Raw genomic sequence first — 22689 nt, 5'->3', positions numbered from 1 at the left:
AATTATCAGGGTTGCCACTTCTAATTTTATTATTTTCATTTTATTACTTTTTTTGTTTTAATGTTTTCTAATCTAAAACCAGTACTTTTCATGTACTGGTTTTGTTTAATGACTAACCAGGACTTATGCCCTGAAAACCAGTACTGTACTGGTAAAATCAGTATGAGTGGTCACCTTAGTCTTGATATATGTGTAGTGTTAAAATTAGGTGGAAGGACCTGGTCTTCGTTATATAAACGGCATTAATAACAATGGATGGTAGTTGCTTTATGATAACTCAAAAGATCACTGTGTTGTAATTTCCAGTTCTGTCGAAAATCGATATGTAGAACTGGTTTACCTTTTGCGTGCTATCGTGCTCCCATGCAGTAGGAAAATTTCGAGTGTTTAAATGGGCCTCTGAAGTGCCGTCCTCATCATTTAATTTAGGTTCAAAATGACGAGATCATTTCGAAATTATTAGGTTGGAAATAGAAAATTAATGAATTTTCGAGTCATTTCTCTTATAACTTGTATTATCCCATTTTGAAATGCTTTGTAGGTAATCGCGTAAGCTAGATGAAAATATTAGGTATTGGTTTATTTATCATAGTCTTTATTTAAATAGATTTGGGAAGGAGTGGCATTTTTTTTCGTCTTTCGTGATCATCATGCCTGAATATCTATAAAATCGTTTGAAGATTATTTGAATGGAGTATTTGAATAAGCTGCGAAATAAAATCAAGTGTAAATTTTAAATTATTCAAAAGTTGAGTTTACCTGTTAAGCAGAGAAAGAAATGATCGGAAACAGTGCGTAACAGATGTAGAAACTTCAGAAACAATTCTTTTTTAATGTGAATTAAAATATTCAAATGATTTTCCCATGCCCACTTCCCCCAGACCAGAAAATCAGCTTTAAATCAAAGACAATCAATCAGGTGTCTTGCCATTCCACGTATATCTATTTTAGCTTTTCTTTACAGTGAAATTGTTAATTTACAGTTTTCTATACCAAGCTGTAGCCAAATCCCTTATGAATTATTAATGGTGCAATGCATTGCGGTTGAAGTGTGAAATCCGGAATCCAGACGAAATGGTGGTTTTTGGCACTTTTAATGAGTCGATTCCAATGTATGGAATTCAAATTTCACGTGCCATTTAATTTTGTGAAAAGTAACGGTTGCAGAGATGAAGCAAAATAATAGATGGCATTTTATGATCTGATTTATGTTATAGAAATGTTCTAATGGATTCTGCTTTGTGTGTATATTTGTGGATCTGTTTCATTCAGTTGCGCAGCAAGTTTTATTTATTGCTGTTTCTGAAGGGCGATCCTCTTTGGTATGTTAGTGAAGCAAAAATATATTTTTTACGATTTCAGTATTTAGTCTGTCAGATTGGTCATCTAAAGCTATAGAATAAATGATCACTATTCAAATATGTAGCAGTAATGAAAAGCAAAAAATTACGTTTACAGTAATGAGTTACTAATTAACTTAAATCTTTCCAAGAGTTACAATATCCAATGAAATTTTGTTCTATTCGTAGCTTAAATTAAATTTTGACTTCTTGAAATGGGGGACTCCTCCAATGTAATGGTCCATTTTCTCTTAATTCTTCAATATTAGTATGGGTCGCAGTTGTAGTATATCGAATGTGGGACTAGGGAGTAGGCCCAGGCTTGAAGCCACGATATTATCAAAGATTCATTGTTTATGATGATCCGGTGACGCACCAGTCACAGCGGCACTAAATGCTGATGTAGCGATTAGCGGCTTGCAGTAAGTACATTTACAGCGATTTCAGTTATTGAATGCACACATCCGTCGTTTTCTGTCTCCGACATTGTTATCAATGCCTTCGACACAAATCGAGTGTTTGGGGTGGGCCGTAATCCGATGTCTAGGGTTAACTCTATTCGCTGATGTGGTGCAGAAATTTGGATGGATCATCTGTCCAAAGCTCAAATACAGTCATAGTTCCAAAATAATTTTCAAAATAAATTAATATTAAACAATATTTTTGAAAAAACTCCCATTTTGCCAAACATTTCATTAAATTAATGCTTGTCTTGAACACATTATCTTCCTTTTGTAGTTGCCCCAATAGCGAATTTGTATACTTAACGGTCTCTTTTTAAATACGATCATCAGGTTAATTTCACACTTCAGCGAATTTTTAGCTTGTTAGTAATTCATTTCAGTTTTTTAAAATTAACTTTGTGAATATGTTGTCTTTTTGATTCCAGAGTGTCTAGCATTCGCTTTGCGTCACACTATTATTGAAGCAGATATTGGGTTTTATATATATTCTTATTTCTAAGTGGGGGTCGCGGTGTCCTGGTGGTAAGGTCTCAGCCTTGGAACCGTGGGGGAGGGGGGGTTGAGGTTCGAATCCCGATTTCACTGAAGAACCGTGGTGCAATCGGGCCTGGTACACGTTGAATCCAATGGGTGTGGTGTGGAAGTTTGGAGTGGGGGGTCGGTTCAGGTGTCGTTCTCTTCATCTGACCGCAGTTCAATAGACGAGGTCCGTCCCAAAATAGCCCTAGTGTTGCTTTAAAACGGGACTTAAATAAAACTGATGTTATTTCTAAGTGAGCGTAATGAAATATAAACCTGGCCAATTATACTTTATAAAGTATTAATGTTATTCTAATATTTTATTATTCAAATAAGTTTTATTTGTTTATAAATTTATTCGCAACTGAAATTTTGTAATCGGTTTCCTGCGCACCTCCCCCCCCCCCTCATGTCAACTTAATGGTCTTAGGCGTCTGCCTGTTTGAAAATCCGCTTTTAGTTCTACAACGTTGCAGATTTTACTTCCTTCTTTTCCTTTTTAATTGAGAGATAATGTAATGAAAATATAGTTACTAATATAATTTTTCGAAATTTTTTTTGCAGTGTTGATTAGTTGGTATCTTCTCACTGCAGGTGTCAGACACGAGTCTCTTGACAACTTGCCAGTTTCCTCCACTTACTTGCAAATGAATGTGCGGGGAAAAAACTTAACCGATTATTCTGTAATTGCTTTTAAGTGTTTTGTGTGGTTGTGTAGAGGTAAATAGAATTGAGAGCAAACGGAAAGAGTTGTGTATCAGCAAACTCAAGCTACGTGATAGCTGTAAATAATCGTTCTTTTGTGCAGGCTCGACGAACCTCTTATCGCGATATTGTTGAAAGAGTTGAGAGATCTGGAGCTGAATATCGGATCGGAATGGAGCGATTACTGCATAAAATACTGACATCTACAATCGATTAATCAAGAAACTTTATCGCTATCTGACAGTGTTTTTTTTTCTACAACTAGTACAAATTTCCATTCTGGAACGTTTTATTTTTTCAGAGAAATTAGTATGGTAATTTTTTCCCTAAAAATTTGTAGTTTTATTAATTATTTCAAGATTTATTTGTATCTCCCATATGTTAATATTTATTTTCCTTAACGTACCAAGTTAAATCCTTAATACTTTTGCACATGTTTAAAGTGAATTATAAAATTTAAGCCTTAAAAAATGTGCTTATTCGTTATGAATTAGTGACTAATAAGTAGATAGCAAAAGCAGTAATAACTTCTGATTATTGTTGATTATTCGCTGACTTCAAAGAACGAATTGAAAATCCTCCCTGAACAACTGTTCTGTGGTCGTTACTATGCTTTGGACATTCATATATTTACAGTTAAAGCTTAGATGGTAATAATTAGCAACGAAACATTCTATCCTAATTTTTTGAAAACTGCAGTTTCTTTGTCAGCATGGTTTTGGCAGTGAGCGTAATCATGATAGACTGAATTAGAATTTTCTCCACCATCATCCCAATGAAGTTTTTCGTGAATTTTCTTTTAATGTGCAAATAGATTATCATTTTAAGTCGTCTTTCTTCAGCTTGAAATGAGAAAGATGCAATTTTAGTAGTACAAATCTTGATAGTTCTGTTATTTTAGGATATAGTAAACTATAATCATTGTTTTGTTGAAATTTCATTGGAATTTGATATAAGCGTTGCAGCATCACATTTTATTATCATTAATGTGGTGTTCCAGCAAATTAAGACATAATTTTCTCATTGTTATAAAAAAATGAATCTTTTTCTCTACTCGCTATTCTTTATCAGTCGAAATGAATGTTCCGACCTCGATTTTAGAAAAAAGGCACCCCCCCCCCCTATTTATTTGCAAAAGTATATTTTGGATTTTGATTTAATCTCTTTAAATAGTTTTCAAGTAGTAGAAGTTGGCAAATTGAAATAATAAAACTTAAATATCCAGATGACTTTCAAGAGATTTGATTTCAGTTTATCTTGTATGAAGAAATGTACAATTAGAAATTTTACGCAAAATATTAAAAGGAAAGATTAACACAATCCATATTATGTTTAATAATAGGATCGAATTTTTTTTAGTTATAAAACTTTTTTTGAAGGATTACTAAACAAAGTAATAGAAAATTTACGAAAGTTAACTAAGTTGGAATGTTGTGAAAAATAATATTCCGAAATTTAAACAAATCATGATAACAATTTGATATATTTAAAGAGCACGGCCTTTGTAAATTTATTAAAAATATAGAATGAAAAAACCGCAATAAATCTCGAGAATTTCGGGCCTGTAGGTAATTAATTACCTATTTAGTTTTGTTAATAATCCGTCCGTCTCAAGTATGGTGTTGAAAAATTTAACCTGCAAATACAGCATTAATTAATGAGTATTATTATTTGGCAAAGTTTTGGGGGGGGGAATGTTTGTTCAAAAGATGTTCTCGAAAAAAGATTAATCCCCCCCCCCCAAAAAAAATATTTACAGTAAATTTTTAGAGATTTGGTAATTTCTAATTTAAAGAAATTGTGTTGTAATTTTATTGGTAAATATTTCTATTTTCTGGTATTTTGAGAATTCCCTTCCCATCCCCCCACCTTTTACCAGAACGTTCTAACATCGCTGAAATTCCTCATATAATCTGTTTGTTCGATAGAGAAACGATCGATCTGTGTGGCATCATTGTTTTTATTTCGCGGAGTCACTGAGCACACAGTAGTAAACGGCTCGATAGCGTGCTTCGAGATTGGAGGGTGATAGTCACATTAGGGTCAGAGTCTGCCGGCCATCGTGTCATGGTTATCTCTGGTCCATAAACATTGGCCAGCCGCGGCATAAATCTCGTGAATCGGTTATCGCACCGTAGATGACCCGTGTTTGTTTGAAACACTTTCCGTGGACAAGGGTGGGTCAAAGGTTAAGTTGATTCTAGAACCGCGAGTACTTGCTTCTCAGCGTCACGTGTTTGAAAACGGGACCCGGATGCACCTTACGTGGTTCTGTTTTAATTTTAGAAAATCTGTCTAGTCCTCTTTCTAAATGTAGACTCTTTCAGGAGTATCATTGTAGTTTCTGTTCTAACACTTTTTGTTATTTCTTCATTCATATATGAATCACTTGCTACATAATATGAGGGAATAAAGTATGAATGTACAGATTGTATGAAATTAATTATACTGTCTTCATGTTGAATCCCCCCCCCCCATCCCTTTTATTGAACCAACGAAAAGAATTATATTCTACCTCCTATAGGTTTTAGGTTCGAATGGCTGAAACAATTTAAAATAAAGTTGCTATTTGGGTTCTTCGAATAAAAATAAAAAAATAATATTGTAATCGTCAAATAATTGGTCTCGAGAGATTTTCTTGAATTGTTCGGCTTTTTATACCTTTCAGAGTCCGAAAAATCTGCGAATTTTCTAATTGTCTCTTTTGGGTGTTCGTCTATTTGCATGGAAAAACTGACTCGACACATTCGCCACCTGACGCAAACTTATACTCCAGTCTTATTTAATTAGATGATCCCTTCTCTTTTTCACAACTATAGATTAGAAGGGATCATCTAATTAGATAGCAATTAAGAGCCTCGGATAAATAAAATGGCGACAAAGACAGCCATTGTGTATAAAATAGAACGAGGAATATATGTTTAATCAAACTGCAGATCTATTTCAAAATGTAGACCAAATTCACAGGATGGGGGGGGGATTGCCTTGTAGACACGTGAACATTATAACTCAAAATACCAACAAATTTGATTGGTGAGTTTGGTTGTAAGATTTTAATGTTGAAATTGTTGAATCTGAGTTAACTTGATCAGCAGAAAGAAGTATATGGATTTATATTTTATTTCGTATTGATTATATTTTATTCGCCGGGGTTTCGAACAAAACTCACCACGTTGAAAAACATACGAGGTAATTGAAAGATAATAGAATTTTTAACAGCCCGTCGAATTGTACGAAATATCGGCAATTATTAAATTCATTTTTTCTATATTTTTTTTTTTTTTTTTTTTTTTGAGAAAATATCTGATTCTCTAGTCGTACCTAAATTTTCTTATGAGTAAAATATTCCATTTTTCGTATGATTATATATGTTAAAAACTATAGAAATAGATTTTACAATGATATATTTACTATAGCAGCTTGAGAAATATATAGCATATTACGAAATTTCAGAATATAAAATTTTATTTATCGTTACATAAATTAAAAAATGTTTCATTATTTCGGGGCTTTTCCTCAAAATAATTGAATGTTTTCCTACGATTTTAGAACATACTAATTATCCATTTTCTGGAGATAAATCAGAATAAACTCGAGCATCGAACTATCGAATGCAGTTCTTGAAAACCGGATGTAAAAGACATTTTTAGGAAATTTGTGATGGCAACATGTTTTATGTGAAAAACTCAAATATCTAAAATTCCACTGTTTCGTATTTGTTCAAAACATTCATACATCTTTAAATTTATTTCCATATGCTACTGTTGGAAAAAAGCCGCAAGATAACGTTAATATTTTGACAGTTGACAAAACAATCCTTTGCAAATAGCAAATTTCAGGGATTTTAAATTGCTTTAGGGTTAGCAACAGCGCCTTCTTGTTCTGTGAGGCCTTTTCTTGTTCATATTTTGCAACTTGCTTTTTTTTTTCTCCCTGCTGAGACTTATTGCGACTAATTTTTGTTTTCACGGGTGATAACAGTACGTCATTCAGGAAAAGCCGAAAACATTATAACTGCGGAAGATAGTTGTATGCGAAAACGAGCATAATGTAAAAGTCATTGAATCCCATCAGCTTTTTATGTATACATTCAGCCTTGCGAATCTGTTAATAGTGGGTTTCGAAATTGACTCAGAAAAGGAAGTCAAAACAAATGCTAGGTCAAAAGATACTTACATTTTCCGACGGCTTTTTATCCAAATTCTTTTCTTTCTATAGGACTTGATTAAATAAGAAATTTCCGCCATTGATTTGACTTTTAAATCTTCTACAATGGCTGTCGGTATAACCCTATTTAAAGTGTCAAGTTTCGTGTATCTGTTGTAAAATGTTTCCTGTAATGAAATTTGTTAACTCCCCTAAAAGTTTGTTTTTATATTGCATCACATATAAAAGCGAAAAAAGTGCTGCCTTTCGTGATTTTTCTTCTTCATTTAAAGCACCCGGACTAGAATTATCGAGGGGACAACTATTCTGAACAGTATTGTTTAGCACCATTTTCAAATTCATAATCTAATTACATATATTATTTCTTAGTCATATATTCGAATATATTAAAATATTTGATTAAAACTTAAATTTTTGTTTCGGAAGTTACTAAAACCGAAAATCTTGGAAAGTAACCTGTTACTAATTGTATTTATCTTATAATTTAATTCATTTTATTATAAAAAAAGTCTGAGTTTGGAAAAAAAAAATGATGGAACCTGCTGTCCAGGCAACTCTTAAAGAGTTAAATCGGTCTTGCACATACCCCCTTTATAATATAAATATATTTGTCACAACCCTTCCATATAAGTGAACACTAAGATGTCATCCACACTGCAGTCAAGTAAAATTCGCATCCTTTAAATGTTGCGGAGCTGTAGTCACTTTTCGACTTCAGGACAGAAAATAATTCCATTCGAATCCTGCTCGTATACGAATCTAGTGAACACTGAATCTGTCGGATCTTCCTTATGCTGGATATGATAAAGAAAAGATTTAGGCATGTAGATGGCATTTAACCTAGGTGAAGTCTTGATATCCAGAAAGTTGAGTTTGGGGTTGAGTTAAATGTATCGCGTCTGTTTCTACCAAAGATTGGTATGCGTGTACACTTGCGTTATTATATCTAACCTCGGGGAGTAAATGTCCTCTGGCGAGGATGTTTTGAGAAAGGATCCTGCTTGAGGTGTCCCCTTCCTCATCTGACTATGAAATAAAATGATGAGGATCAAGTTGGCTTTGTGGCTTTAAAGCTCTATGTTTAACCCTTAAAACTTTCCGGCGATATTGGATTACATGTATATTGAAGACTTAAAACATATATAATTCAATTTTTTATTGAAACAATATAGAACAAATCTTTGTTTAGATCAGCTATTAATATCGATTGCTAATTAAGGTAATGGCATCATGATTATGTATAAAAAACGCATTATGTGTTTTAAGCTTAAAGTGAATGTAACCCAATGTCGCCGTAGTAGCGCCAGTGGTTTGTTAAGTATTAACAAAAAAATCTTAGACGTTCATCTAATCTGCGTCATAATTTACAAATGTGCTTTCTTTAAAGTTTAAAAAAAACATCCTGTGTTCGACATCAAAATCTTCATTCTAAAGGAGGGAAGGAATGTTGCCATAAATGAATTGTGGTTAATAGTCATTGCTTATATGCATCTATTGTATGGTTTTCCAACGGAAATATAAGAATTTTGTTGGTGGTTTAGGCAGTTCTCAAAAATGTATTACTCATCAACTTCAAAAGGGCGAAGAGTTTTTAAAAAAATCATTAGCTAAGCTATTCTAAAGTGTGATGTAATGATGGTAATTCTGTATCTGCACATGCTGACTGTTGCGTCCATTACAATAAAGTTCCTGCCTGGTTTGAAGATATAAAATGCTTTGGGCCATGCTCATGTCTGGGTCATGCTTGTAGTTATTATATGTAGATGAATGAACTATAAACATGAAGTTGTAAATATGTAAAGAAATAATGAGGAAAAGATTAATTGTTTTGACATAGGAAAGTTGATGGGACTCCGGCTATTAATGAGGCAACATAGTTGGCATCGTAATGAGATATGCAATGCCTTATGGCTGTAATCATGAACTAAATATAATTCCTCCTTAATTGTTGGCGACGTGTAAAATTAATTGCTTTCGTCTTAATTAGTTTGCCATAGCTTATCAACTTACACCCGTCATCAAAATTCGTTGGTTGAATGTTAATATTAAGGGTAAATCGCATGGAATGCTATCGCTAGTTATCATAAAAATTATGCCGGGTAAGCTAATTAGAATTAATGACATTAATTTCATGTCATAAAAATGTCTTCGTTTAATTTGTTGTATTTCAAATCCAACAATGTTTTGCTACATTTACTAACTCATTAGTATTCGAATCGCAATACGTGAGGAAAATTGTTAAATATATTTTGTTTTCTGTACTATTTGAAGGTGGTAAAAATCAATAGTAGTGTAGGTTTTCAGTGTCTGCTCATTCGTATTTCAATATTAAAGCTATTTTGTTGCTTCCATTATTCGCCTTGACCATTTGAAGGCCCGGTTGTTTTGATCGTACAATTTTTAATGTCTAGAAAATTAACTTTTCAAATGAGACTTGTATTTATTATGGTTGGATGTTATATTTCTTGGGCTTTTAAGAAAATTGTATTCATAAATGTTAAAAAAAAAAAAAAAAAAAAAAAAAACATAAATACGAAATTTGTGCATGCCTGGCATTCTTTGAAGGAACAAGTGTGGATTCTTGCAATTTTTTTTTCTTCGCAACTTTAAGGAAATAAGTTCAATATTTATCTATTCTCAAGATTTCTTTTTAAAATCCATAACGAGCGTAGCTTTGAGGATCCACTAAGATAGTAAGCATGGAGAAGAACGCGATAAAACATTTTGAATGTGTATAGTTTTGATAATGAATTTGCTGATACAATGGGAGAGGCTCGCGCAACGCAGAAGTTAGTTACAATTAAACCGGCATTCGAGTGGAAATTAATTTCAGAGGGTAGATTAATTGGAAATTATATGTGCATCTTGAGTCATCTCTATTTAAGTAATTATAGAGCAGTTATCTCTTGGCGGAAAAGGAGGTTCACAAGATTTTCCCCTCACGAAATGGACCAAACCTGGGAGAAACTTTTTGTATCGTTTAAGTCTGTTAAATTGCGGTTTATTATTTCATAAATTCTTTGAATTTCATTTTTTAAAACTTGTCCTGGTGCTACTCTCGAGTTCGTGACCTGTTCGAGTTCTGTTTATCCTCAACTCATAAGCAACGTCTTCTGACTACAGAAGGGGGCGGAAACTAACTTTTCATTCAGTAGGCTTTTAGTGTGACCTCAATTTTAACAATTAGACAAAAGAGATGGGGAATTCCTATAATCACTTAGGAAATTTCTTTTTTAGTTTTTGTTAGTTTTCGTAATGTACGTAGAACTCATCCTGTCTGACTCAAGTGCAATAATTAAAGAAGCGAAAGTGGGGTACGTGTTAAATGATTCGTTGAAATAAGAACTATCTTCCGTATGGTAGGATTTTTTTATGTAATAAATTTAATTGCTTTTTAGGCAGTGGCATCTCAAGGGGATGTATAAAGGGAAGAACCACAAGCTCTAGTCAAAAATAATGCTCACTATTATTTAAATTCATTTTTAATTAATTGATGCACTTCAAGTTTAAACATAATATAATGAAATGCTATATCCAATGGACGTTGTTTAATTGTGAGGTACTCTTTTTACCGTCTTAAAAATTATAAAATGACGAATTGCTTCTGCTTACGTTTTTGCGTTACGTTTATGTGCTGTCAGTTCATTAATTACCGTCATATTTATTAATTTTAAAAATTTTCTTATTTAAGTAACTCTTCTTGATTAAGTCATGTTTATTTATGAAATTATAAAATTTCCTATTTATTTTCCCTTAAGTATACTCCCTCTATTGAAATTTATTTCAGCCGGATTTTCTTATAGCAATTGTCCTGGGAAGAGGGGTCTGAAATTTCGATATTTATATGTATAAATTTCCAGTATTTTCTATTAATTTTTAACTTTCATTTTATTGACATGGACCATGCACTCAACCTTATATCTAATTTTAAGAATGACCGACTTTTTAATTAATATTTAAATTGTGTTCATTTTGTTTAAAATTGCTTCTAAATTTCTTTTTCGGAATATTTGAACTCTTTTGAAAGGGACCTATTTAGTAATATATCAAAATTTGTTATTTAAAACGGCTTATGTAGAGAATTAAAATCAGTCAAAAATATTTGTTGTAGGAAATTAGAAGTGAAGAGTCCCCAACACTTGCCTAAGGGCTCCCTGATAACTGAATCCGGATCTGTGTTATCAGATGGTGTTTATATTAGATTTGATCTTCCTTAAACTCCTCCAAATACATAATTTTACTTTTCGTATCTTATATCAATTCCCTGTCAGTCACTTTAATGCATCTGTTTTAAAGGAAAGGAAATCAGTATCTCATTGCTTCTTTTAAGAATGGAAACATAGTTGTGCTACTTTTGATGAAGTATGAAAATGTTGCAGAAGTTATTACATAAGACGCAGGCCAAACAAACATCCTATCTGCTTGACCTTGGGGCTTTGTTTTTTGAGATGTCTTCCATCAGATGGATGTCGTAGAGAAGCAGTTCAAGGCTGCCTCAGATCGAGCTGTGATGTTATGTAGCAGCTGAATAACATGAAGCAACTTTATGGTTTATTGGTGGCAACTTTTCGTCGTTAAGATGTAGTAATATAAATTCGCATCTTTCGAAAATTTGATGCCTTGTACAAATGTTAATATTGTGTAACAGTTCTTTATTTTTAGCAGATTGTGTGTCGCAAGTGAGAATAGTTTATCCATAAAAAGGAAATTCAAACCTTCTTACTTTGATCGTTTTTCACTTAGTCATAGATTTTTTTTTTGTTTTGTTTTGTTATGGTTGTCTGTTTGAAATGCTGCTGTAGCAAGTTTTATAGTAATGCTGGTATATAATAATGTTTAGGAAGTGTAATTTCAGTCGGTTCTTTCTCCATTTTTTTTTTATCTCCGTCAATTTTTGCTATCGCTTCGATTATATTCATGTGTTCTTCATAATGTGATGTGTATTAGTGCAACTTGCCATTATTTTTTAATCCATTACACATTTTGCAGTAAGAGTTAAATTTAATCATAATTCATAGTATGGTCTTTTTAACTATTCCTTGCTCTCAATACACATTGATGATTGTATCGTTATAGCAATATGTATTGAGGCAGTGACGTTGAGTGTAAGCAACACCTAGGGCATATGATTTTTTACGCCCTATCGTGATATTTCTGTTTAAAAATGGCATTCATTATGATTTTGCTCCCATGGTGCCCCTAGGATTTTCTTCCGTTACATCTGTAACCATACCGCCCTTGCCCCTCGATCGCTACGCCATTGGGCTAAACTCAGAATAAGATAGCGTGCAGTTATTTGACACGTGACTGTTATGACGATTATTTTAATTTTTGCTATTCTTTCCTTTTATCAAACTCTTAATCGTCTTACTTTAAAAATGGTAAAAAAATAAAACCTTGAAAGTTGTTTTCTGTTGTTGATACTTTTACTTTAAGACACGGCTTTTCAGTGAGCAGATTCATTCTAAAATGTGTTATATATCTGAAGTATTAATACGAATTTTTTGGTGCTCTCTCATTTCTCTGTAATATAGTTTTGTAAATTTGTTTTGGGGACTTTTATGGGCTAACTATATTTTATACAACAGGAAAATCGGCTTGCAAATACGCAAATTCAAATAAATTTTCAAATACGTCTGAAGTACAAGAAGCTCACTACCATGTATGTACATGTAATAAAATTTACAGCTGATCGCGATATTACAGTTTTGGAAGAACATTTTATCTTTACTCGTAAATCTTAAAAAGATAATCTTGTAGAACAAATACTATAAAAAAATCTCAGTGGATATCCTGCATAAAATAGTAGATATACTCAAGAAAATCTTGAATCAAATGAATAGCTTTTATAACAATAGCAATGATGACGTTAATAATGCTGGTTATTTTTTAAAAGCATTTTTAGGCTTCGAGATGCGATATTTATTTAAAGTGTTTTGTTGACTTTATGTATGAAAAATTTATTTATAAGAGTAATTTTTAATAAAATGCTTAATCGAATAAGGGTCTATTTCAATGTGTAGAAATTTATATAATTACGAATTATATAAAGATATTACGGAAAATCTTTCATAATTGAGTTTTATAGTGGTACAAAAAAAATGAAATGCTACTGATTTTGACTCGCACAACATTCTGTAGTTAAGTACGTTATATGCACTAAAAATTTATTTCGGTTAGTTGTAGGAATTTTTTTAATGGAACTTTTTTTGTTAAACTTTTGAACTTCGAACTGAAAATATTTAAATTGGACTAAATATATAATAAAAGTTATTTTCAGAAGGGGACCACGGTAATGATTCAGATATTCACCATTTCTTAGGTTTAATATTCCCAATGTATGGTAATTCCAAATTTTGAAGGGGCGGTCGCTTATGGGAATTTTATACGATAAGCTTTTTCTGTTTTAATTCAACCAGGATTTATATTGGCAATAGTGAAATTGAAACATGTTGTTTCCACTTCACAATCAAATCGAAATTTTTACAACTTTTATTAGCGTTTTGACCGGGGAATCCACCCATTTCATTCTTTTTCTTTTAACACATTATGGCGATCCATTTTAGATCCGATTTCAGGGAAGAATTCCTGAGTAAAAGGACTTAGTGGGCGTTAAAACCTGCCTAAAATGAAACGCCATTCTGTTGGTGTGGAAATTTAAAGAGGATTTCTAATTCGTGTGCCATCCTCCTCATCTGACCATAGTTAAAATTTTCCAACTGGATCCTCAGAAAGGACGTGGTTGGTGTTAGATCATCGCGATATATCGTCCAACACATTTCGATATATCTTGATCATTATTTATTTATAGTTATTATAGGGTATAAATAGCGTGATCAGAACGACTCCAAATAAAACGAGGTTTCAATTTATATATAATAAAAATATTTTTCTTTTGAATAAAATGAGTTGAAAAACAGTTTTGTTAAAACCCCTTTAATGAAGTGTGTAAAGCCAAATGATTGTCTGCATGTTGCAATTTATCACACTGCGTTTAAAATAATTATTTTTATGTATTATAATATGACAGTATATATATAAATATTAACAAAAATTCTGTATGAAGGACAATAAGAATGAAGAACAACAAAAAATGAACAGGGACCGGTAACGAAATCGAAAAAGCAAATTAATTGTGAATATCGATTTATTGTATCGCGATTCATCGTGAACTATTATTCATGATCATGATTTCGATAGATCGATATTTTTTAAAAACTGGCTTCTGAAAATCGATTTTTTTCGTTAAATCGAAAATCAATAAAGCCCTAGTTAGTGTTAATAAGAACTAATCAGAACAAAACAAAAAATGTCATTCTCTTATTCCTCCTTGGCATGAAACAGTTTTCTGGGTGTCCATTTAAAGTTAAAATTTGTATATAATTTATTTTTTGTATCTTCCCTTTTTTTACCAATTGTGGGGTTGTTACGCAATTAAAATGAAAGTAGGGTCGCGATTAGTAAAATGTCGGCGATGTTTCGAAACGTTTTCCATTCGTTCATCCTTCACAGTTCATTTGAAATCCGCTCTTGCATTTAATAATGAAAGCTTCGTCTGCAGTTTCAGAGAGGCTGGTGTTTTCAGATGCCAGTCGAGAGAGAGCTCTCTGTGCTGTTACATTTCTCGGAACATTGGCTGTATTTTTTTCCTACACACTTGACCTCGATTGAATTTGTTTTTGTTTGCACGAGAGTCGGTCTGTGCGTTCTCCGTCTTTTCGCGGAATGGGGAGGGATTGCCGAATGGTTTAAATTTCAGCCACGCAGATCGTTTTCATGCGTTAAGTGGCTGTAACAGGTGAACTATGAAATAACTGTCGTTTGGCGCTTGTTCCTAAGAGCCATGCCTGGCTCCTTGGCGACGAATAGTTACTGCGATTCAAGTACATAGTATGGTGAATATACAAAAACTGGACATAAGGCTATCCAATAGGTTTTATTTTATGGGTCTCGCTAAAAATGTGACTGATAAAACTGGTTACCTAAATGAATATCTCAACCTTGCTGGGCTATTAAAATGAAACAGAACAAAATGCAACTTTCTTGTTCAGTGGACATTAAAAATGACATTTTAAAAGTTTACATTCCACTTAGTTATTAGTATTCAGTGCGAGCAAGCTACCGATACTGCTAGCTAATGCTAATGAACTTAAGATATATGTAGCTCAGCTCAAAGCGTCACAAGACATGCTTTTTTTAAAAAAAATCTGATTTGAACTATTCGTTACCTTCTCGGTATCCGTAGTGTTTTTGAAAAGAGGCACTTTAAACATTTATAATAGTTGAATTTAAATTTCCAACTTTTATTTCCGATAAGCAACAAAGTTCATTTAAGATATCCATACTTGTTTACTTGAAGCTCATCCCCTTATATGTATTTATTGTTTCTTAGGAAAATTCTTAAATTAAAAAAAATTCCAATGGGTGTCGTTTTTCTTGGTATATAGATGATCATTCAATTCAATTCAATATCATCTTGCGATGTTAGTTCATCATTTATATAAATCCGGCCTTTTCGTATCTTCGGATTTTTATCGAACATACGAATGATGTTAAAACCAACTGGTTCTAATGAAAAAAAAATAAAAATAAAGCATTTGCTAATGTATTGTGTAAAAATTAGCAAATGAAATTTTTCGCTGAGAGGCAAGGGACTTTCAATTATCTAGTTGGTCCATAAAGATCATCTTGTCGGTCTGTGTTTAGGGCATTGATAGCAAATTTTACCTTTTTGCCATTATTCCACTATATTCAAGGACTCATTGCATACAATTGATTAGTTCAGTGGCGTACTCAGTGATGTTCACTCCCTGTGTTAACTGTTTTTTCTTTCCTCGCACTTGGTCTCATTCATTTATGTTTGGATTTAAAAAACGTGCAATATATGAAAAATATTTCTGTTGCTACGTCCTCGAAAGACTGGAATCTACGGTAGTCAACTGAGTAATTATACGGTAAGAAAATGACCGAGTAAATACATGCCTTGCGTAGCAAGGCTATCTCCATAATCCTGTTCCGTTTTAAGACCTGTCGTTATAACTACCCTAGTCTGAAGAGGAGAGTGAGTAGAATGTGGAATCTACGGCATTATAAATTTTTAACTTTCTTAAATAAACGTATCAATGTTTCTTTACGCCCTTGCGTTTCTCTCGCAGTATTTCTGACCTTAAAAGAAGGCTCATTTGCTGGCTGTGAAGTCTCGTTTGCATTGCCTTATTGACGGTCAGTGGTGTAGCGATGGCAGAACATGGAGGTGTTGGTTCTATCATTAGATAAGAAGGCCGTGAAAGCAGAATGCTTCGTTTATTGCACTTTGTAACACAACGCGAGGAGAGGCAAGAAATAATGCAGTCCAGATCCCTCTTATCTTTCACTAATTTTAACAATATAAAGTTGAGCATATTTTTAAAAATGAAGTGCAAGAGTGAGTTTTCCTTATTAATTTGTTCATTTTTATTCATTTATTGCGATATTGTAAATTAATCTTTATAACTAAATAACTCATAAATGGTTTCAAAAAAATTGGCAGGATTCCTTTATTGACATTTATAAAAGCCAATTTCTTCAAGCTTATCACAATTATTTACGTTAAGTAATGGCTTCAAAGAGTTGCTCATTGTATCAGAAAATGAACTAGTAGACGGCCACGCCTTCCGTGCGACGCGGGTGCCCATAATTACCAAGCAGTGAAGAAGAAACCCGCAGAATACGAAGGGAAGGAAGATGGAGGCAGACCTTTAATTTACTGCATAATAGTCGTTTTGTCAGCCTTGAACGTGAAATACAGGTTCAGCTTTTTTTTTTTTTCTTTTTTTTTTTTATCGTTTGCCTTTTTCCCATTTAGAGTGTTACATTCAAACAATCTTGTCTTTGAACCTGTCAAGATTTCAATTTTTTTGTTGGGATTCCTGATCAAGTGCTAAATTACTGTTATGGGTTTTTTTTTTTTTTTTTTTTTTTTTCCTTATTGCTAAGACTAATGCGGATAACACTTGTGCATTGTCTATAGCGTGAAGTAGAGGGGGAAGATACTCCACCCTCTGGTGCACATTTACTTTAAGTTTTTTTCCCCCTGTCTTTGATGAGATGAGGAAATGTTTATGCGTGAAATGACTTTTATTGAGTTTCATATGTTACACTATACTAATCTATGTAGATGTACATAATGTAGTCAAAAGTATTAGTCTCGTGAATGTTTACTGTTAATGTAATTTTTTGTAGCACGTGCGTATTACAGTAACATATGTAACTTAATTTTGCAGGTGCGTGGCCAAAAAGAAAAAAATTGAAATTAACTTCAATTTATTGTTCTATGGGGGGGGGGGACATGATGTGTGCTTAGGGATAAAGGGAAAAAAACGCGTATATTTGAACATGAGCAAAGTACTAGAAACTTTCCCCTTAGTGCTTCTACTAAGATTTATTTAAGGATTTATTTGATACGTATCGATTTAAGAGGTGCCATCTTCGGTGTCTGAAATTATTTCGCAGACGTTAGGGATTTCTAGGATTAGAATTGAAGTGTCAGTAATTTTTAGAGCACGTGTTAGAAATAGTTAAATAAATTGGCGTTTGGTTTGAGAAATAAAAGGAAATTAATTAGAATAAAAAAATGTATGTATATATGTCATATGTATAAAGTAATCATAAAATTAGTATCTGAAGGCAGGCAGGCTTATACGTTGAAAACTCGACTAGATATTTTTTGCAAGTAGGGTAAACAATAATGGAATACTCTCATCCTTGGTAATATTGTCATAGGAACTAGAAAGAAAGTTAATCATTCTTAACACTTTAGTATTCAATAAATGAATGTTAACTTCTTACTAGGTTATTCATATCAGCTGTTGGCATTTTATTTTACTGTTTAAATTTTAAAAATGTCATTCTTTCATCTCAAATAAAAAAAGATACCCGTTTTTTCAAAAGTGTATCTTCAATTCAACAAATTTCGTTTTTTTTTTTTTTTTTTTTTTTCCCCGCCATATGAGACCTACTTTCAGAATTGGCTAAATGGTAATCTGAATGATAAAATGAAATCTTTTGCAAAAGTTAGAATGCGAACGCCACTTGTGCCCTTCAAAGTTAGCGACCAAACAATGAACTGTTGAGTCCATGCGTGACGACGGAATAATGTATTTTGTGTTTTGCGAGCATTTTTTAGATCGAACCGTGTTGCTGCATTCATTTTGAGAAGTTCCCCTCACGCAAAGGCACTGAATCAGAACTACGATTTTGAGCATTCATCCGGAAAGATCCTGCGGATATTAAAAAGCCTTCTCTGAAAGAAAGTTTATACTGTTTTTCCTATTTTGATGCTGAAATAGATATCTTGCTTAACGAGACATTGCCTACGCGTTCTCATTAAGGTTGAAGGAAAAAAGCCTTAATGTCCCTGCTTTGCTAAAGCTAGCCTTAATAGTTTTATCGCTGTCTTGAAAAATAGGTGATTGGATTGGAGTGTATCTTTTTTAAATGGTTTGAAATCATTTTTTTTCAGACTTCTAATTATTTAATATGCTTTTTTTTTTCTTGCCTTCGAATTAAAATAAGGCAAGAAATAAAATTTCGAAAAAGCGGGTTCGAGTGTATAAACATTCTCCTTTTAACCTATTTATTTGCAATTCTTGCATTTCCTAATTCAGAGCACAAAATTGATCACCATATTTTTAGTATTATTCTCAGTTCTAGAGCACGTTTTACGTATTTATTTGCAAGTTTTAATTATTATTGGAATACTTTTTTGCTATTTCTTTTACGCAATTAAGCGTATATAAAAGATTGAAAACAGATAAAAATATACTTGCGATATACAGATCTGACCGGAGGCTATGCGGTAAACTTGATGCGGCCGCCGAAGAGCAACCCCACCTAGCTCGAAAGAACAAACGACACTTGATGACATTGGAGCCTTGCAAACAATAAAGATTAAAGCATCCATGATTAAGAACCCTCTCGAAAAAAAGCATATTGGTACAGAAAAGAATTTTAAAAAAAAATACATTTTACATTACATATTAAGTTGTGAAACATTGAAAATGCATAAAATACATTATATGAGCATAAACTTTTTGCATTAGAAGGAAACAAAATAAAAAATATCCTTAATAGAAGATTTAATGACTGGAATTTTTGATTGGCGCAGTTTAGCCAAACCTGGCTCTTGCGCCATTAAATCCCAACCAACCATAATGACTGGAATTTTTATCAAAACCTTTTACAATAGATGAAAAAGACAATTCGAAAAGAAACGGCGAACTTTCCCAACAATGATATTTTATATTTATGCCCACAATATATCACCAGTATTTTTTAATTTTCAGGCTTAGTATTCATTGTAACACTAGTGAGAATTAAAGCTGGACGAAAGTGTTATACACAATTCATTTCATAGCTATTTTATTAAGTGATTAATTAACTGTTTAAGATGCCTTAATGATTTGTATTCTTTCTTTTCCAGATAGATAAATCATGGATTTGTTCGCTGGCTTGAAGAGTTTCTTCAGAACTGATGCAACAGCCATCGACAACAATGTCTTCCGACTTCACTACAAGGTAACTGCTGTGATCCTCATCGCCTTCAGTATTCTTGTGACGGGAAGGCAGTACATCGGAGATCCCATTGATTGCATATCAAAAGATGATATTCCTACGAACTTACTGGACACGTTTTGTTGGATACATACAACTTTCAGTTTACCGGATGCGTGGTACAAAAAAGTGGGAGAAGAGGTTCCATACCCTGGAGTAGATAAATATACACCTGGTGAGAAACGTGTGTACCATGCCTACTATCAGTGGGTGTGTTTTGTTTTGTTCCTACAAGCCATCTTGTTCTACGTCCCAAGATATTTCTGGAAAGCAATGGAAGGAGGTCGAATCAAAAATCTGATCTTGGGACTCAATTCTCCTATTTTACCAGAAGAAACCAAGACCTCCAATCGGAAGCTGCTTGTCGAATACATGGTATCGAACATGAATAACCACAGCATGTACTTCGTCTGGTTTGTAATGGCTGAAATGATGAATTTCATCAACGTCGTTGGTCAGATTTTCCTTATGGATGCCTTCCTTGGCGGAGAATTCTCCACTTATGGTTCCAAGGTTCTGCAGTTCACCAACTGGGATTGGTCAGTTCGATACGATCCAATGATTAAAGTCTTCCCTCGATTGACCAAATGTACCTTCCATAAATATGGTTCCTCCGGCGATGTGCAGCGACACGATGCCATGTGTATCCTGCCCATCAATATCATCAACGAAAAAATCTACGTCTTCCTGTGGTTCTGGTTTATCATCCTTGCCATTCTCTCTGGATTGGCCCTTGTGTACAGGGGTTTTATCATCTTCTTCCCCAAGTCCAGGTTCATGGTCACCCGATCCCGAGCTCGTCTTTCCAATCAGGATTACCTGGAATCCATCATCAACAAGTGCAAGCTCGGCGACTGGCTTTTGCTGGATTTGCTGTCCAAGAATCTTGATCCCTTGAATTTCAGAGATGTTGTCAATGACTTTGCAAGGAAACTCGACGGGAAAAGTTTGGATAACATATAAGTGTATTGTAACCAGCTATTTTTTTTTAATGTCGAAGCGTTTCAGTAAATTAAATATCTGGCCATCCCTAATGGAAGAGTCCATAGTTGCCCGATTTCTGTGGGCCGTTCTCACAGTATCATTCATCAATCAATGCTGCCACAATCATTTTGTGCCTTTGTTGTCGAACTAATATTTTATATTTAGAAAGCATCTGAAGCTCAAATTATTTTTTATATTTGACCTATACAATGACTTTAAAAAATTCATTCCATTTTTTAAATGATTCATAAATACCTGTTGATACCATTTAATATAAAAAGATAGTTGCAAGCAATTACCGTGCAATATTACGAGTGCCCTATTTTCTGAGGGAGTGATATTAATTTATTTTGAATCGTTTTATGGTAAAATTAAATGAACGGAGATTTTCGAGTTAAAATTTTGCTTTGGTAAAAATATTGTTTAATTTAATAGTGTGTGTCTGCGTGTTTTCTTGTGCTATTATTTTTCTTAATTAAAAGTTCATTTGTGTGTTAATATATTTAAATCTTACTAAATTATCAGATTTTTAATTCTTTTAAATTAGTGTTTTAAGCAATATTGACAATCCTAGATCATATAATTTAAATCAAATTCCCCAGTGTTGATACATGGACAATTTCTCAACCATCGCTTCGTGTATCGTTCCTATACTTGTATTTTAAGATGAGTCCTTTGTGATTTTTAGATGTTTGAATATTTTACTGCCATGTGTGCTTCATTCAAGTGCCTTTTGAATTTCATAATGTAATTTACATAAGTCATCTTATATGCTATTCTGCATTTACTCATTCATTTGTATTAAGATATATCTCATATCCATGTGTATTTGTATTAAGTATTTACAACGAAACAGCTGGTTATGATTATGAAAAGGGTCCAATATATAAAATTCCTTATTGTTTTTAGGGTTCCATTTCTTTTTAGTGTGTTATGTAACTGTTCTGATTTTTGTTGTAAATATCCAACCGAGCAGCAATAAAGGAGAAATCACTTTGACCATGTGATAATGTAAAGTGATGTGTATCTGTATGCTACAGATATGAAGCGTGCCTTCTTTCTCTACCATTATTTTTAACTACATAGCAGTAGACTGGATATCTTTCTATGTTTTATATTTATCTATTTTGAGTGCCACAGTGACAGCAAGCTAGATAAAGCTTGATTTTTTGGAATATCAATGCTGTTTGGAAAAATAAAGTCTGATAATTTTTTTGATATTTGAATCTTGTTTCATTTCATTTCTTTTTTTTTTCCAGTGTCTTTATTTTAGTGCTTTATATTCACATTAATTTAATGAAACAGTGGACTATTGTGCATTTTTGCAAATTAACTTACACGTAATGAAGTTTCAAATTTTAATAAAAGAGTTTAGAAGATCAAATTAGTTCCATATACATACGAGTGTGTGTCATATATATACATGTATTTTTTTTAATTAAATCTTTTTTAAAAATTACTAATTTTTATACATATTTGTGAATTTTTGTAAAAGTGTTGTCTTTTTCTTAAATAAAATTCATTCATTTAACTGTTTGAAAAAAACTCAAAACATGAAATACGTATGCAATTTTATATTAATGTTTACATAAAATTTGCAATAAAGATTATTATTAATTTACACAAAAATAAAGATATTTGGAACATTAAAATCGGAAAACATCATTATGAGAAGTAAAAAAATGCTTGTTTCTATGAATTTCTTAAATACTCATATTCTTTAAAAATTCAGTTTATACTGCTATTTCAGTGACATACAAGCGTATATTTTGGAAACAACGTTACAATTTATATTTTTGTGTTTCAAAATCCTTCTGCGCGATACACATGGGTTGGTCTGTTTTCTATTAGGTGCGGCGGATGCTATGCACCGGGCCCCAACATGAGCAAGAATTAAAGTAAGGTTCTGAACGATAATA

At 32.9% G+C, this 22689-nt stretch overlaps 1 protein-coding gene across 1 annotated transcript in view; it reads left to right on the top strand.

The window, feature by feature from the left end:
- The window catches only part of LOC129983871 (innexin inx2-like), a 28357-nt gene extending 6369 nt beyond the window's left edge, over window positions 1-21988 (top strand). Inside the window, exon 2 of the mRNA XM_056093539.1 lies at window positions 19656-21988. Coding sequence (XP_055949514.1) covers window positions 19667-20749 — 1083 coding nt within the window. The 5' untranslated portion in view covers window positions 19656-19666 and the 3' untranslated portion in view covers window positions 20750-21988. The remainder of the gene's footprint in view (window positions 1-19655) is intronic.
- Window positions 21989-22689: the final 701 nt, after the last annotated feature.

Source organism: Argiope bruennichi, chromosome 9 (genome assembly GCF_947563725.1).
Source record: "Argiope bruennichi chromosome 9, qqArgBrue1.1, whole genome shotgun sequence".
In the NCBI taxonomy this organism is placed as follows: domain Eukaryota; kingdom Metazoa; phylum Arthropoda; class Arachnida; order Araneae; family Araneidae; genus Argiope; species Argiope bruennichi.
This window is presented reverse-complemented; position numbering and strand designations above follow the sequence as displayed.